The sequence below is a fragment of the Bos javanicus genome, chromosome 20, assembly GCF_032452875.1.
Source record: "Bos javanicus breed banteng chromosome 20, ARS-OSU_banteng_1.0, whole genome shotgun sequence".
NCBI lineage: Eukaryota > Metazoa > Chordata > Mammalia > Artiodactyla > Bovidae > Bos > Bos javanicus.
In genome coordinates this window covers 32,911,985-32,930,265 of record NC_083887.1, presented here as the reverse complement: position 1 = coordinate 32,930,265, position 18,281 = coordinate 32,911,985, and the positions used below count along the sequence as shown (strand labels likewise).

At 40.9% G+C, this 18,281-nt stretch overlaps 1 protein-coding gene across 1 annotated transcript in view; it reads right to left on the bottom strand.

Moving 5' to 3' along the window:
* PLCXD3 (phosphatidylinositol specific phospholipase C X domain containing 3) overlaps positions 1-12,770 on the bottom strand; it is a 200,406-nt gene extending 187,636 nt beyond the window's left edge. The window contains exon 1 of the mRNA XM_061393631.1: positions 12,281-12,770. Coding sequence (XP_061249615.1) covers positions 12,281-12,383 — 103 coding nt within the window. The 5' untranslated portion in view covers positions 12,384-12,770. The remainder of the gene's footprint in view (positions 1-12,280) is intronic.
* Between the last annotated feature and the right edge of the window lie 5,511 nt (positions 12,771-18,281).

The following is an 18,281-nucleotide window of genomic DNA, read 5'->3' as shown; positions in this document are numbered from 1 at the left end:
TTAAGAAAACAATCTTAGATATAGTAGCATCAAAAAGAATAAAATATTTAAAAATAAACTTAACCAAGGATGTGAAAGACTTGTTCTCAGAAAACATGTATGAAAGAATTTAAACAAGACTCAAATAAAAGGAAACCCCTTGTTGGTGGATGGAGGACTTAGTTTTGTTAAAGTGCCCGAATTATCTAAGGTAATCTAATAGATTTAAAGCAATTCCTATCAAAATCCCAATGGCATTTTATTTTTACAGAAATAGAAAAAAAAACAATGCTAAAATTAATGTGGAACCACAAAGGACTCCAAATAAACAAAACAGTCTTGAGACAGAACAAAGCTGGAGGCATCACATTTCACATTTCAAAGCATATTACAAAGATAAAGCAATCAAAGAAGTATGATGCTAGCACAAAGCCAAACATACAGACCAACAGAGCAAAATGTACACAGAAGTGGACTCACACAAACACAGTCAGCTGATCTTTGAGAAAAGTGTCAAGAACACACAATGATGAATGGTTCATCTCTTCAACAAATGTGTTGGGGAAAATGAGTAACTGCATGCAGAAAAATGAAACTGGACCATACACTAATAATTTCAAAATGAACTAAAGATCTAAATGTAAGACCTAAAACTGTAAAATTTCTAGAAGAAAACATGAGGGAAAAGCTTCTGACATTGATGTTGTGTTCTTGAATATGATATAAAAAGCACAGAAATAAAATAGAAGATAGACAAGTGGGATTATATGAAACTAAAGAACTTCTGCAGAGCAAAGGAAGCAGCAATCAATAGAGTAAAAAAGCAACCTATAAAATGGGAGAAAATATTTACAAATCATATATCTGTAAGGGATTAATTTTCAAAATACATCATTAAGTCTTACCACCAAGTAGCAAGATAACAAATACAGGTACACCAACAGCTGTTCAAAGTCACAAATCATCAAGGAAATAAAAATCAAAACCACACTGAGATATAAATCCACACTTATTAGGACGGTAATTATAAAAAAAAAAACAGAAATAAGTATTGGTGAAGATATGGAGAAATTGGAAACTTTTCGCTATTGGTAGGAATGTAAAATGATGTAGCTGCTACAGAAAACAATAATGCAGTGTCCTCAAAAAGTTAAAAATAGAACTACTATGTGACCCAGCAATCCTACTTCTGGGTATTTAACCAAAAGAATTTTAAAAGGCTATTAAAGAGATGTTGGCACCCCCGAGTTCATTGCACCGTTATTCACAATAGTCAAGATACAGAAACAACCTCAAAGTGCGCTGAAAGATGAATAAACAAAATCGGTATATATGTGCAATGGGACCTTACCCAGCTGTGAAGAAGGAAAGGAATTTCTGCTATATATTACAACATGAATGAACCTTGAGTACACCGTGCTAAGTGAAATATCCAGTCACAAAAGGATAAATACTACATTATTCTGCTTATATGAGGTAGGTAGCTATTTCATCAAAGTAAAAAGTAGAATGCTAGTTGCAGGGGCTGCTGGGAAGAGGAATGATGAGTTGCTGTTTAATGGGTATAACATTTCAGTCATACAAGATAAAATGTTATAGAGATTTTCTATATACCTTTGTGCTTAGAACTAAGAAAAATCATTAAAATCTTAGAACTAAAAAATCATTAAGAGGGTAAATCTTATGTCATGTGTTTTTTAACCACACACACACATACACACACACACACATACACACACTCATACACACAAGTGTCTTAAGAAGCTGAAAGAGGAAAACGTTTCAAGAAGAGTGCAGTCAGTCATATCAAATGATGTTGAAAAGTAAAATAAAATGATAAAGAATTAATTACTCACTCAGTTCAGTTCAGTTCGGTTGCTCAGTCGTGTCTGACTCTTTGCGACCCCATGAATCGCAGCACACCAGGCCTCCCTGCCCATCACCAACTCCCGGAGTTCACTCAAACTCACATCCATCAAGTCAGTGATGCCATCCAGCCATTTCATCCTCTGTTGACCCCTTCTCCTCCTGCCCCCAATCCCTCCCAGCATCAGGGTCTTTTCCAATGAGTCAACTCTTCACATGAGGTGGCCAAAGTACTGGAGTTTCAGCTTTAGCATCATTCCTTCCAAAGAACACCCAGGACTGATCTCCTTTAGAATAGACTGATTGGCTCTCCTTGCAGTCCAAGGGACTCTCAAGAGTCTTCTCCAACACCACAGTTCAAAAGCATCAATTCTTCGGTGCTCAGCCTTCTTCACAGTCCAGTTCTCACATCCATACATGATCACAGGAAAAACCATAGCCTTGACTAGACGAACCTTTGTTGGCAAAGTAATGTCTCTGCTTTTGAATATGCTATCTAGGTTGGTCATAACTTTCCTTAGCTTTATCCAAAAAAAAAAAAAAAAATCACTGGCAACCTTGATAAAAACAATTTTAGTGCAGTGGTAGTGAAATAACATTAATATGGGGTAGGCAAGGAAAGGAAATAACAACCTGAAGACAGAGGTAATGCTTTTACAAATACCAGAGAAATAGCGCAGTGGATAGAGGCACAGATGTGGGGTCAAGTGAGATTTCTATTTCATTAAGAAGGGTAATAAAGTATGATTGTGTGGTGACTGGAATGATCCAGAAGTGGTAGAGAAAAATAATTATGGAGGGGAGGGAATAAACTGGGGGTAAAACTTAGGAGATCTGAGTGAAGGGGATCCAGACCACAAGTAGAAAAGCTGGATTCAGGCAGAAAAAGATCCATGACTTCTTACCTAAAGAAAATGCAGAATATGCAGAAATAGATGCAAGTAGGTTGGTGGGTTAATGGTGGGAAACTGAGAAAGTTCATGTCTGTTTGCATCTATTTCTTTTCCTGTAAAATAAGAGGTGAAGTCATAAGTTTAAAGTGGGGTGGGAAGGAGATACTGATTTGAGAAGTAAGAAGAAGTATGAAGTTATTATCTCAGAGAGTAGAAAACTGAATTTACTATTGATGTGTAAGATTCATGGTGAGAAATTTCTAGTTAGTGGAACTATCCAGGCTGTGTACTTCAGTAATATTTAACCATTGAAGTTTTTTGGGATTGGAATAGATTTAAAAAAAAAAAAAAAGTTTGACTAAGTTGGACTTTTTTCCAAGGAAGCAGAACAGAAAAGAGTAAGACAAGAGAATAAAGGACATTTTCAAGAGTGAAACTCTAATGCTGGGAAATGAGAACACAAGGGCTGACAGTTATGTAGCCTACCCTTCTAGCAACTCTCAAAGCAGAATCTTTACAACCCCTCGACCAGTTTTTTTTCTCTCAGAAAAGCCCAGGGCAGGTCATAGCAGGAGGGTGCTTGGATTAATTCTGTACTAAGGCAGCCTAGTTCCTCCTTCCTCCTCCTCCTCCACATGGTAACAGAGAAGTATAGTCAGAGATGTGCATTGAGATAGGTTCCCATTTACCCATGAGGACTCCTTCAAGTACATCTTCCTCTGCACCAGCCAACAAGCCAAAGGAGACCTACAGGAAAGCCTCCCAGGCAACTAAGACTGTCATTCATTCACTGGAGTCCACTTTCTTTCACGAAATAAAAATTCTCCAAGTGAATCAAGGAACACAACCATCATTTACAATGTTGACCAAGGATAAACATGACTGCTTCATAAAAATTAATTCAAAAGAAGAATTCTTCTATGTGAAACATAAAATTAGCTGACATTAAAGATGGAGTGGTCTAAGAGTTGTCCACTCCCAGGATCCATAATGAAAAATAGACACAACACAAGAGCACATCTAACAAAGCAGTGGGCCATCTGTTTCAGTACCTGATCTCCGGAGGTGACTAATCCTGGCAGTTTCTCAAGGACGTTTAACTATCTCCTCCTGCCTGTCTTCCTGACCCATTTTCCTCTCTTAACAGAGCATAATAAAAGCATATGATACTGTAGAAAGTGTCTGGTTGCCAGATATCATCTGAACCAGGGTAAATTTCTCTCTCACATTTTCTTGCCTTTTAGAGTATATGATTTACATATTTTCCCGGTCCTCAATCTTCTGAGACTGATCCTAACCCTTGAGAGACAGGTAATAGAATCTATAAGCTTCTTGAGGATACTAAATTACATGATTGTACCCAGAAGTTCCTTGAGTGTCCATGGGCAATAGTAATGGATAAGTCTCATTGGTGGTAACAGTAATAGGTGAAATATCCATATTAACGGAGCTGATCCCTTTAACCATTGATAATTAAAACGCATGCCTATGTGTGTATGAGACTTAACCTTCTCTTGAAGGTTCAGAGTGCATCGATTACTTATTTATGTGCTTTAAAGCAATGGAGGTGTTAGTAATTACTTTAGGTCTATCAGATGATTTGGCTCTATTTACACTGTCCCAGGCTGCTCACTGGGGACAGGATGGATCCAGCTGTGTTGTTACCCTGGATCTGCCTGGAGGAATGATTAATTAGGTAGGCCCAGCGGCCCACTTACAGGATCTATTCAGAAGGTTCTCAGAAAAGAAGTTATCTTAACAGAAAGTTGATACACCTATGGGCGTGCACACACACATACATGCATATGTATATGTGCATGCAGAGAGTGAATTAACACTGAGAGTGATGTAGAGTACAGAATAAAATGTATCCTACATATTGTCCTCTGCCTGGCTCTCATAAACTCATTTCTAAGTCCTAGGGCAAGGTGGCAGCACCAAAAGAATCAACATAAATCAAAGAACTCTTTTGCTGGCATCCATACAAAGCAAAAGGACTGATAGGATCCGGCAGTGTTGGCACTCATGGTTTCAGTGGAGATGGCAGCCAGAGTCAGCCGTAGGATTGGCACCCACATGTTCCACAGCGGGGGACCCAGCTCTGGGAGCCTTTGACCACAGTGCAATCCTATCCAAGGCCCTTTTTACACATTAACATCCTCAACGCTGGGCCTTTGCAGACACAGCACAGGCTCTGGTGGGACTGCCAATAGCAGTGGAGTTCTGAGTGTAAAACTACAGAAGTACAGTTCCTCTACATGTCAGAGCAGCAAAAATGACAACTCCCCGTAACCTCCCCAAAACAGGAAAGAAGGAAAATTGCAGTGTGTGATAGCCCACGAAACTGGTTTAAAAAAACAATTTAAGAATTTGTCCAGAGATTTCTAGAACTATTCAGAAGTCCATGAAGGAGGTACTTGGAAGGGATCAAAACTGACAATTAACATGACTCTGATTTTACTTTGGAACTTTTAGAATTTAGGGAACATTACCTTTTATGTAAGGATACCTATATCCTTATTTATTAGTCTTCCTTCAAAAATATTGCCTATTTTTATAGCCAATATATGTCACTCAACAGCTTTACTCTTCCTCTTTGTAACTTCCTCTTTCTATTTTGATTAAGCAGGGTTAGAATTACACAGGAGAAAATAAACTCTACATAAGGATATGAGAAATCTTCATATGAGTAAAGTGTGTGAGCTGTAACATATAAATGTATCTATTTTAGCAAGCTGAAGTTTCTTTTTTAAAATTTAACTCTTTCAGAGCCTGGATTATGCTAAATAATTAAAATCAAGTGAGTTACAACCACAGTTATGCATGTTTCAAATCCACGTAAATCATGATTTAAATAAATGAGGTATGGTTTACAAATACAAAGACTGATCATTTTCTTCCTATTAAAAAACAATTCACCATTTACCTTTGTGTTTGATGGCTGTCTGGTGCTGATTATTACTACAGTTTGCATTTATGATGCCACTATTACTTCAAAGGGGCTTGAAATTTGTGTTGTGTTGTGCTTAGTCTCTCAGTCATGTCCAATTCTTTGCGACCCCATGGACTGTAGCCCACCAGGCTCCTCTGTCCAAGGGATTCTCCAGGCAAGAATACTGGAGTGGGTTGCTATGCCTTCCTCCAGGAGATCTTCCCAACCCAGGGATTAAACCCAGGTCTCCCACTTTGCAGGCAGATTCTTTACTGTCTGAGCCACCATGGAAGCTTATAGATAAGGTGAACAAACCTGTGGCCTATAAATACAACAAAAGTAGCTGGTCCTATGACACAACAAAAATGATACCAAATGGACAAAGAACCAATACAGAGTGTCTCCTAAATTGTCATTAGTGACCACTAGCATTGCCAGATGGGCTGAATTTAAGTGCTGTTGATGGCTGGTATCAAAGAGCATCAGGGCTTTAAGGAAATGGGGAGGAAGGTTTTACATTTATCACAGTGACCCAATTTGAACACTTAAATAGCAATTAAATCATTTTTATTGTTCAAGGTGCATGATGAACTGTAATGTCAGTTATCAGAAATGTTCCCAACCTGGGCCATTAGCCTTGAGTCAGATATGGGGCTCTGGCTCTAAGCCTAAATGTAAATTTGAACATTCACAGATAGACTTCATGGTCCATTAGAAAGAGCTCAATCAAAGAAGCATATTTAAATTTGGTTCTGCCACTTACATAAAGGTTTCCCTTAGAGATACGGTAAGCAGTGTTTCTCAAACTTTAAATGTGTATGCAGTCACCTGGGGATCTTGTTAACATACAGCTTGGGATTAAATCAGTCTGAGGGCTGGGGTCTGAGGTGCTGTATTTCTACCAAGCACCCATGTTCGCTGATGCTGCTGGCCCCTGGATCAATAATCTCCTCAGGCCTTGAGTAGCAAGGAGATTATTGACAGAACATGTGAAAAGCATGTGTGTTCATGAGAAAACACTTTGCAAACTCAAAAATGTCACAAGTATCACTTTATATTAATTAGTAATAGGTGATGATTCAGTTCAATTCAACAAGAAGAGCCCCAATAGGATAAATTAAGCAGTGCATTTGAGTTAGTTCTAATAAGGTGGATGAACCTAGAGCCTATTATACAGAGTGAAGCAAGTCAGAAAAACAAACATATATTAACACACATATATGGAATCTAGAAAGATAGTACAGATAAACATTTTTCCAGGGCATCAGTGGAGATGTAAACATAGAGAACAGACTGTTGACACAATGGAAGAAGGAGAGGGAAGGATGAATTGAAAGAGCAACACTGAAACATATACATTACCACGTATAAAATTTATAGCCAATGGGAATTTGCTGTATGATACAGGGAGCTCAAACCTGATACTCTGTGACAATCTAGGAGAGGTGAGATGGGAGGGAGGTTCAAGAAGAGGAGGACATATGTAAAAAAGACGCTTACTCCTTGGAAGGAAAGTTATGACCAACCTAGATAGCATATTCAGAAGCAGAGACATTACTTTGCCAACAAAGGTTCATCTAGTCAAGGCTATGGTTTTTCCTGTAGTCATGTATGGATGTGAGAGTTGGACTGTGAAGAAGGGTGAGCGCTGAAGAATTGATGCTTTTGAACTGTGGTGTTGGAGAAGACTCTTGAGAGTCCCTTGGACTGCAAGGAGATCCAACCAGTCCATTCTGAAGGAGATCGGCCCTGGGATTTCTTTGGAGGGAATGATGCTAAAGCTGAAACTCCAGTACTTTGGCCACCTCATGCCAAGAGTTGACTCATTGGAAAAGACTCTGATGCTGGGAGGGATTGGGGGCAGGAGGAGAAGGGGACGACAGAGGATGAGATGGCTGGATGGCATCACTGACTCGATGGACATGAGTCTGGGTGAACTCCGGGAGTTGGTGATGGACAGGGAGGCCTGGCGTGCTGCCATTCATGGGGTTGCAAAGAGTCGGACACGACTGAGCGACTGATCTGATCTGATGCCTGATTCATGTTGATGTGTGGCAGAAACTAACACAATGTTGTAAAGCAATTATGCTCCAATTAAAAATTTTCAAAAGTGTAAAACTTATGTTCCAGATATTTAAGTTTTTTCTTTTTAGCAAAATCAAAAGCAAAACTGGGAATTGAACAGGCAGCACAAGAAAGCTAGTCATTTTAAACAATTTTGTTGCTTTGAATAAGATTAATTTCCATATCACTATAAGAACTAAAATGATGGGGGGAAATGCCCTGCTTCCTAAAAGAAACTTGTACAATTAGACCCAGTTCCAGATTTACCCTGACAATCTTATCCCGTCCTAATCAAAATAGAAATAGTAAATGACAAGGAAAAGGAAAACAGTTGGCTCCAGGAACAACAAGAAGAGATCACTGTGAGGAAAGAAATTAAAAACTAATAAAAGCCAACACAGGATCACAGAAGTCAGAGCTATTTTAAACACATCTTGTTTCCCTAAGTAACACTGCCCTTTTTCATTGGTGTTAGCATTTCCTGAAAGAGTGTACAAAATCTGCAAGAACATTGATTTCTGAAGCATTTCTGTGTTCCTTATCTAAAGTATAGTCAACAATTGCTGTTCAAGTTTTGGTTTGAAAACTGGCAAGGAGAGACCAAAGAAAGGCAGATGACTTCCAGATTGGTAGGTAAGTTTCATAATCAGGGAGCTTACATAGGAAGCTTGTTTGGAAGCAGCTGCAAGATAAGTGGATCTCTGTGCCTATTTAAAAGTTTATACGGAGGCCTTAACAAGGTTCAGCCACATACACTGTCCAGATGGTCTCAATAACACATTGCTCTCTCAAGGCTGCTTCCTTGAAAATGGCTCCCACTGTGGAAATGATGGGCCAAAAGTGCATTTCAAGGACAGGGGAGAGGGTAAGCAAACTGACTGCCCAGGTCCTGCTCACAGGCCAACTGGTGGTCAACTCAGTAAACAACTCTGACACCAAGGAAACATACACTCCTTCTGAGGCTCTAGTCCCATAACACTAGCCAGTCTTTCAGTATTACATGGTCAACTTACTGTATTATGTGAAGAAGACTTTCATCACATATAAGCAAATGCATAACAGACCCTTCCCATTAAAATAAAAACCCTTCCTGATTTTTTAGATTTCAGACAGAATGACTCCTTGTCATAGATCCAGATCAGCAACAACTTACCCAGATTAAGCAACAGCTTGCTTGCTCCCATGATGGATCTTTTACAATGGTTCTGGCAGCACCGTGATTATAAAAGTTAAAACTCGGCTTTGAAGATGCCAGAAATTCATCAGACTCACCTTCACCTGAACTTGACACTTTGTCTCCCAGCTTCCATCCCTGTTTACCCTCTCTAACCTGTTTATGGTAAGAGGATGCATCATTCATAGTCCAAAATGCCAGAATACTGTTAAGCAAGCATGTATGAATGAAAACTCAGCTTGGTGTCATCAGAGATAGGAAGAAAAGACAAATAAGACTGAAATCTGAGTAACTGTCAGGGCATTCTGACAGTACCATTCCTCTGAAAAATAAAATCAAAGTAAAACTACTAATACCAATTACTAACTGAATTCTTTAGGCCAGTCAATACCAAATCATGATGCCATTTAAATGCAAAACAGACACAGAAATTCGGTTATGAAAGTATTCAATATGCAGACATCTCGAGAAACAGTTTAAAGATGCCAGAACTGCACACCTGGGGGAATATCACACACCTGCAGACGGTTCTTTGCACTAGCTCTGGGTAATGCAGGTCAGCTGACCCAAGAGGATGGCTTCATAATTAGACAGCTCTTCACTCTCCAGTTGCTCCACCTAAGAAAACCTGAAGCTTAGAGGATGACTGAGCAGCCCTTCCCTTCTACAGAAACCCTTGTGTGGTACATCAGAAGTGGTTTTAAATGGTGGAGATAATTACTTAATTCAAGCTGTAGCAACTGGCCAAGTAAACATGTAGCAGCCAGGAAGCTATTAGCATGATTTTAAGGCAATTATTCCATTAGCGTTTAATAGTCTCCAATTAGTCTTCCCTGACTATAGAAGTTTGAACATCTTTTTTTTTCCTCCAAAAATTCTCACAGTTTGAGTAATACAGTAAGGTACCAAACCCATTTTTAAACCTGGATTTACATGTGTAGATCTGCCAAACCTACATTACAAAATCATAGGGGAATTGAGGGATGGAGATGGGCAAAATAGGGTTTTTATCTCAGAATTATTGCGGATGAGAATGGAAAGCTTTGCAGGGGATCCACTTTGAGTATAAAACTAAGAGGAATTAGGCAAGCAGTGGAAATTCCCACTGTGTCGAGTGCTATTATCATTGTGTCTCTACTGTATAACTATCAGAATATCGAAGCCTCTGAACACAGGTTTCCACCTTGTCCTGTGGGAAGAAAAGAAAATTCCTCTCACTCCTGCCAATGCCTTATTTCCTTGTCCTTTCAGCCTGATTAGTACTTGTTGCTGCGGAATCACCCAGATCCAAACCGCAAAGCATTTCCCTCCAAAATTCCTAGATACTTTTTCTAAGGACCATATTTAAAGATCATATCACTGAACTGATAGCAGGTCATTTCCCTTCACTGAAATGCAACTTTCGTATCTGTGAAATGGAGTTAATACTTATCAGCATCACTTGCTTCACAAGGTTTGGGGAAGGATTCTGTTATCCGGGTTATATGTTAGGGCTTTGAAAAGTGAAGTATTATAAAAATGTATGTTAGATTCAGACATGATATCATGCCATCCCTCAGAACTTGCAATGTGAGCTTGAGCTTTTAACCTCCCTGTGTCTCCGGAGAGTCACCTGTCAGGAAGCTGGCATCAGACTCCTTGCCCTTCTTACCTTTTAGGCCTCCATAAATGCTCAGGTAAGACCATGTGAAAGTACCCGTCTAAAGACCAAATAAAAAGGAAGAAAAGTGGATAGCAATGCCTGTGGAAGTGAGAGTGGAATTTTGCCAACAAAGTTCTGTAGTTTCTACTGTCTCCTTCAAAAGAGCAATCCCTAGGCTCACCCGGGAGGAGGGTAAATGCAGAGCGGAGAAGCTGGCTTGTTCTCTTCCTTAGAGACACCTGGGCTCTTGGGAAATTCCCTCCTGAAGAAGGGCAAGAGGGGACAAACCCTTCCCTTCCAGGGCTGGCACTCAGAGCCTGTGTCTGTCATAACCGCCAAACATCCATTTGACTAAAGACCATTGATTTCAGTTACTGATCAATTCCAGTGCTACTGGTTAGAGATTTTCAAGAAAACCCATCTTCCCCTTAAAAAAAAAAAAAAAAAAAAATTTTTTTTAAGCATGATTTCCCCCAGTGGCTGAGAGAGGGCGCCGGATGGGTAAGAGCTAGAGAAGGTAGACCAGAAGGTTGAACTTGATAACCAGGCATAGCTCAAGGAGAGGGATGAACTACCTGTCGGTATTTTGCCCTCTAGCCGAATCCTGGAAGGGTCAGGCGGATCAGGGAGATAATCTGCACTCTCAGCCCAAGCGAAAAGTCAACGAAGTATGGCTGTGAACCCAGCTATCACCGTGGTATACCGTCCTGAAACCACCCTGCCCCTGCACATCCGAACTAGGGTCTGCTGCGCCCCCGTCCCCCAGAAACCTGCCCAGTCCTCTGGTCCAAGTCGCGCGCTTCACGTTGAAGCGTCCGACCCCTCCAGTCTCTTCCTCGCTTTGCCGAGGCTTCCTTCTTTCTAGCCTCTCTGGACACCAGCGCAATCATCTTTTTCCTAAGATTTGCCGGTGAAGCCCACCCCTCCGCCGCAGTTCACGCAGGTTCCCCTGCCTGGCTTCTGTCCCGAGCAACAAACGCACGGTCCACGCGGGTTTGCTTTCCTGACCCGCGCGCTGGACGCTGCTCACTGCCCTTGGACCAGAGTCCAGATGGTGACCACCCGGCCAGGCCCTCTAGGTCCACGCAGATCAGGAAACGGCTCCCTACATTCCTCTCCCCGCTTCAGCTCCAGGTCAAGGGCATCGATCAAGCCGCCTGCGGTCCCTGAACTTTCATCACTCTTCGGGAAGCGCTTTGTCTCTTCAAAGGAGACTAGGGACGAATATTAATGACTCGGGTAGCTTCTAACCGAGAAATCCACCAAATTCTCTTGATTCCGTGACAGAGATGGAGTCGGAGGTCCACGGGCTAGAGCCGAGCCCTTAGGACAGCGGCTCGCGCTCGCAGACCACCATCATCCCACAGCCCCAGAAATCGTCCCCAGACCCGTCTCCGGGGGGAACACTGTGGAGGCGGGGCGCTGGGGTACGAGGGGCCATCGTAGAGCCAAGCCTTTCCCCTGCCCCAGCCCTCTCAACACAACCTGCTTCAAAAACCCATGGAAAAGCAGTCACCTTGACTCCCCGCGCCACGGTCCCCAGAGGTTTGGGAAAGCGCTGGGAGGCCGGAGGCGCCCGGGCACGCGCTCGCCTGGCCCGAGACCCACCCGTGGAGACGAGTTTGCCTCCAGTGGGCATCTTGGCAAGTTACCACTTAGTGGCAGATAAAGCAGGGCGGGGCAGGTGGAGCGGACGCCGAGCGCCCCGGCGGCAGCCTCTGAGCGCCTACCTGGGATGGCTAAATTGGTGAGGGGTATGCTGTGGATGCTCTCCGGCAGAGTTGCCATCCAGTCGGCGAATTTCAGCTCGTTCTTCCCTTGAGACGAGGCCATCGTGCGGTCGGTGTGCCGCGCGCTGGTCCTCACACTCCTCGGGCAGGCTGGCAGGCTGCTGCCGCTAATCCAGTGTTTGCTCCCAGCCCCGCTAGAGTTTACACTCCGCTGTGCGCCACACCCACAGGATGGCGCAGACACATGCTAATTTTAATAATTATTCAAAACACCCCATGCTCCCTTAGTGCCTCCGCCAGACTCCGCTGGAGCTTTTGTTCCTGACGTCCGCGCTCAGCTTTCTCCTCTCTCCGCTCCCTCCCCGACTCCCTCCTCCCTTCTTATCCCTCCTATGCGTCTCTGTCTTTTCTCGCCATTTCTACAGCATTCCTTGGCTTCTTATTATTTATTATGTGTTTTTTTTTTTTTTTAAACTTGGTTCACACAGCTGTTTCGCCCACGATCTTGTTCGGCCCTTTAATGTGACTTCCTGGTCTTGCTTATGTTTGAAAGACAATCTTCTGGTTGAAGCTAAAATCCTAGAAGACTTTGGGATGCTATTACCTCCCCCGAGCAGACTCTCATACTTGCTTTCAGGACTTTCCATTCTTACTGAAGAGCTTTTCCTTTCGTAAGCTACAACAGGTTATTTCTTTCCTCAGCCGGGGCCGAGAGCCTTGCTGACAACAAAATGGTGGTCTTTCTTCACCACTTTGCTTAATTTTTGGAGTAGTTGACAAGTGTGCTGTCAGAAGAGATCACTTAAGTTCTAGGTGGTACCCATTCAATCCCTGGCATCCTGTTCCAGTCATTTCGAGGTAAAGAAGCACTTCACCCCCATTTCCCTGCTATATCTATGCGTGCTATATCTATGGAGAAATGCGTGCTATATCTATGGAGAAAACTGTTTATGTCCTCTCTCTGTCATTTTTGTGACACTGAGGATAAGACTAAAGCCTGATGTTAGAAGAAAATCACCACATTTCCCAGTGACATGTTGTAATTATTGCCTACTGGCAATACTACTGCGTTTGGTGGAATTTATTTGGCACCATTCAAAATGATCTATGTGATTGTCTGAATTTTTATTCCTTGGCAGATTAGAGAGAGGCACCTCTCTCAAGAGAAATCACTTGTCGAGCCTCCAAAGAACTGTCTTGGTCCACCTGCTCTCAGATGTGAAACAGGAGAGAAATCAAATCTTACAAATGTGATGAATCCAGGGGTGGCCTGGGTAGGTATGATAAGCAACAGACTGAAAATGTGTGGGGTCTTAGCAGCCCAGTAAATGTAGATGTAATACAGATGCCTCTGTTCTTTGATCCAGTGATGCAAAGTCCTTTTCTTAAAGTACATTCTGTTAAGTTGGGAAAATGAAAACCCAGGTAGGAGAAAGAGCTATAAAACATGAGAATAAACAGTTTCAGTAAACTAGATAGCATTAAAAAGAAAAAAAAATCAGATTTTCTATTCTGCCTTAGAATCAATTCACAGTTGAAAAAGGATGTGATAGGGATATCTTTAAGAATGAGGAAGATATATTGGGATTTTTTTTCTTCCAAAGTAAATCTTAATGTTCCTGTTAGCGCAGTAGAACTCACATATCCTTCTGATTAGTGTAAGAATTCAGCTTACTGTGGAATTCCTGGTCAAGAGACCTACAAACATCACCCTTCAGGTTAATGCTGATGCTCCATAGGCATCATTGCCGGACAAGGAGGTGAGCTCAGATCTGGGAATCAGCTGCTCTGAGTCATTTAGGCAAGTCCCCTAGTTTCTGTCAGCCTTGCTTGTCTCCATCATAAACTGATGACAGTAACTCAGAGATTTGCAGTGAAGCTTCCAGAAAAGAGTACATATGAAAGAGCTTTGTTATCAGCAAAGCGTCATGTAAAATGTGTGATCTATGTTTATTAAAGTTTCCCTGGTGGCACAGATGGTAAAGAATCTGTCTGCAATGCAGGAGACCCAGATTTGATCTCTGGGTTGTGAAGATTTCCTGGTGAAGGGAATGGCAACCCACTCCAGTATTCTTGAGAAACCCATGGACAGAGGAACCTGGCATTAAAAAAAAAAAAAAAAAAAAACATGAAACCACCTTAAATGTTGAGAAAAGTTGCCTCTCTCAAGAACAGTAAAATAGATAGCTGGTGAGAAGTTGCTATATAACACAGCAAGTCCAGCCTTGGGCTCTGAGATGATGCAGAGGGGTGGGGTGGGGGAGGGCAGGGAGGTGATATATGTAAAATTATGGCTGATTTGCATTGTTGTATGGCAGAAACTAACACAACACTGTAAAGCAATTTTCCTCCAATTAAAAAATAAATTTATAAAAGGTACACTTTATCTTTTGTAAAGCAAATAAGCAATCCCTCCTCTATTTTACCTGCTTCAAACTTCAGATTTTTTCTAATGTATTGGTTTTCCATGAAACTTCACATTTCACTGCATGCAATCCACTAGAAAAAACAGTGATGAAAGTGGATAGCTTATGAATTTCTTTCCCAGACTTACAGTCAGTATTTTAGGCAATTTTATGACCCAGTTTCCCCATCTCTCTGTTATACCTCTGTCATTATTTACTAAATGATATTAGGAATATCATATAATTTCTCTGTTCTCTAGTTTGCCCACTGTATTAGTCAGGGTTTCCAAGAGACACAGAAATATGGATATAAATGTAGATACAGATGTATAGCTCAGATGGTAGAGAATCTGCCTGCAATACAGGAGACCCAGGTTCAATCCCTGGGTCAGGAAGATCCCCTGGGAAGGGAGTGGCAACCCACTCCAGTATTCTTGCCTGGAGAATTCCATGGACAGGGGAGCCTGGAGGTCTACAGTCCATGGGGTCACAAAGAGTTGGCCTTAACTGGCCAACTAACATAAGGATGTATAGAAAGATTTATTTTAAGCACTTGACTCATATAATTGTGAGAGCTGGCAAATCTGAAAGGCAGGTCAGCAGGCTGGTAGCCCAGGTAGAATTTCTATGTTTCAGCCTTGAAACAAAATTCTTTGGGAAACCTGTCTGCGCTTACTACCTTCAACTGATTAGATGAGGCCCACCCACATTATAAAAAGTAAGTTGCTTTTTTCAAAGTCAAATAATTGCACATGCAAATAATTCCATCCACAAATACCTTTGCAGCAACATCTAGACTAGTGTTTTACAAAACTAGTGAGGGTCATAGCCTAGCCAAGTTGACACAGGAAATTAACCATCACACCCAGTGACAAACTAAACTAGAAATTGTACTGATCTTCTCTTTTGTCTCTATTATTCCACCATTCTACTTCTTTTATGATTATTTCTCGTGCATATAGTTGCTGGTAATAGCAAAAGGAGGAACGAAAATATTTAGTTTTTTTTTTTTAACTCAGAGTATTCAAGGTATGGATCAACATTTTTACCATTACAACAGAGATGAAAAAATGCTAATCATTTTTAATTGTAGTATTGAGAGTAGCCAACCTTAAGCATTTTTAAGCATAAATGGAACAAGGAGAATGACATTGCTGTGGTTTCTTGACCCTATTAAAACTTATTTATGTAATCCTCAGCTGTCCATCAAAACCACACTATGCAGTTTATAAACATGCTACTCATTTAGAACATTTTTTTTTAGTTTCATATCCTCCTCTATCCTTAAAAATACATGGCTCTTACTATGTATTTATTTCATTAGTTCATATTTCTCAATTGTTGGAGATATATAGTTTTATGTTGAATTATGTTCCTCAAAAGAAGAATTCTTATAGATCAGAAAATTTTAGAACACTTTTCAGATGAATAATGTTTAAAAAGAGGGGCTCTGTTTGAAATAACTCAGTCAAATCATTAAAAAACATGGTGTTCAGAAATATGTATTTATAGAGTTACAGTTAAAGAAACATACAAAAGGGGAATAAAGAATCTTTGTAAAAACTACTAATAATCAATGCTTCTCAATCATTCTCTACATCATGAAATACTGATATTTCAGCAGAAATTAGCTGTATTTAAAGTATATAAAAATACTTACTTTTTACACTTAAATTCAAAATAGAAAAAAGAGTGACTAACTTTCACTACATTTTAACCCTTTAGAGTTTTCAGTTGTACCCCACTCTCTTCCCCTATATCTACATCTTATATGCCAGTCCAAAATAAGCTGATTAATGCTCACTAAATACCATCTGGTATTTGGGATCTGAAAGCCTGGATTCAAATTCAGGTTTCCCTATTTACTTACTATGTGTTTCTCAGTTTCATTAATTGAGTATGGATAATGATTATTCCCTCCTGGAGGTGGGAAATGGAAGGTGCTATGAAACTTAAATTAAGTGAAGAATCTAAAGTGTATTGAACAGAATGGAAGCTCAATAAAATATAGTTTATGCTTCTTGCAACCACCATGCCTTAGCTCATGCTATTAACTCCACATGGAATACACTTCCATGTTTTCACCTGAAAAAATCCTTTCCATTCTAATTGATCTTCGGAAATGCTGTTATTTGTAAGTAGAAGTAGCTTCTCCTTTTCCTGCACACCCATTACAGTTTGCTTATAGCTATCCTGGAGTGTGATTCTATTTCCCTAGCTCACCTTCAAGCATTAAGTGGAGAGAATAGTGATACTTGATACCCTATGATGCCTCTCACAGTGCCTAAGACACAATAACCTCAGATGTGCAGATGGCACCACCCTTATGGCAGGAAGTGAAGAGGAACTAAAAAGCCTCTTGATGAAAGTGAAAGAAGAGAGTGGAAAAGTTGGTTTAAAGCTCAACATTCAGAAAATGAAGATCATGGCATCCAGTCCCACCACTTCATGGGAAATAGATGGGGAAACAGTGGAAACAGTGTCAGACTTTATTTTTGGGGGCTCCAAAATCACTACAGATGGTGACTGCAGCCATGAAATTAAAAGACGCTTACTCCTTGGAAGGAAAGTTATGACCAACCTAGATAGCATGTTCAAAAGCAGAGACATCACTTTGCCAACAAAGGTCTGTGTAGTCAAGGCTATGGTTTTTCCTGTGGTCATGTATGGATGTGAGAGTTGGACTGTGAAGAAGGCTGAGCACCGAAGAATTGATGCTTTTGAACTGTGGTGTTGGAGAAGACTCTTGAGAGTCCCTTGGACTGCAAGGAGATCCAATCAGTCCATTCTGAAGGAGATCAGCCCTGGGATTTCTTTGGAAGGGATGATGCTAAAGCTGAAACTCCAGTACTTTGGCGACCTCATGCAAAGACTTGACTCATTGGAAAAGACTCTGGTGCTGGGAGGGATTGGGGGCAGGAGGAGAAGGGGACGACAGAGGATGAGATAGCTGGATGGTATCACTGACTCGATGGACGTGAGTCTGGGTGAACTCCGGGAGTTGGTGATGGACAGGGAGGCATAACGTGCTGCGATTCATGGGGTCGCAAAGAGTCGGACATGACTGAACAACTGAACTGAACTGAAGACACAATAAGGACTCATTATAATCATTCACTTACTTATTTCATAAATATTTATTGAGTGTCTATTAAGTGCTTTGTCTTAGAGAAGACAGAACTCACTGAGTTTATGTTCCAGGCAGAAAGGGGCAAATGATATCTTAATGACTGAATAAATAAATTACTTGGCTGGATCTCTGGCCTCAATGTCAAAAGCCCTCCTCTAGCATCCCTGTTTTTCTGTACTTCACAATGTAGCAAACAACTTATAACTTAGTTGTTTTTTGTTTTAAACAAGTGGAATTTATTAAAGTTACCTAGAGGAAGAACACAAGAGAGCAGGAAAAGGGAATGGCAGAGTGTCTCAATAATAAGATGCTAGAAAGGACTTAATAAAAGATTCAGGATCTAATTGAGAGATTTAGGGGTAAGGTCTAAGGAAGCAGGAATTTCTTATAAATTGGATGCTGTCAAAATGCCGGGACAATTTTATGATGGAGGATCTCATTAAATCTTTTCTTTTTCATTTTTATT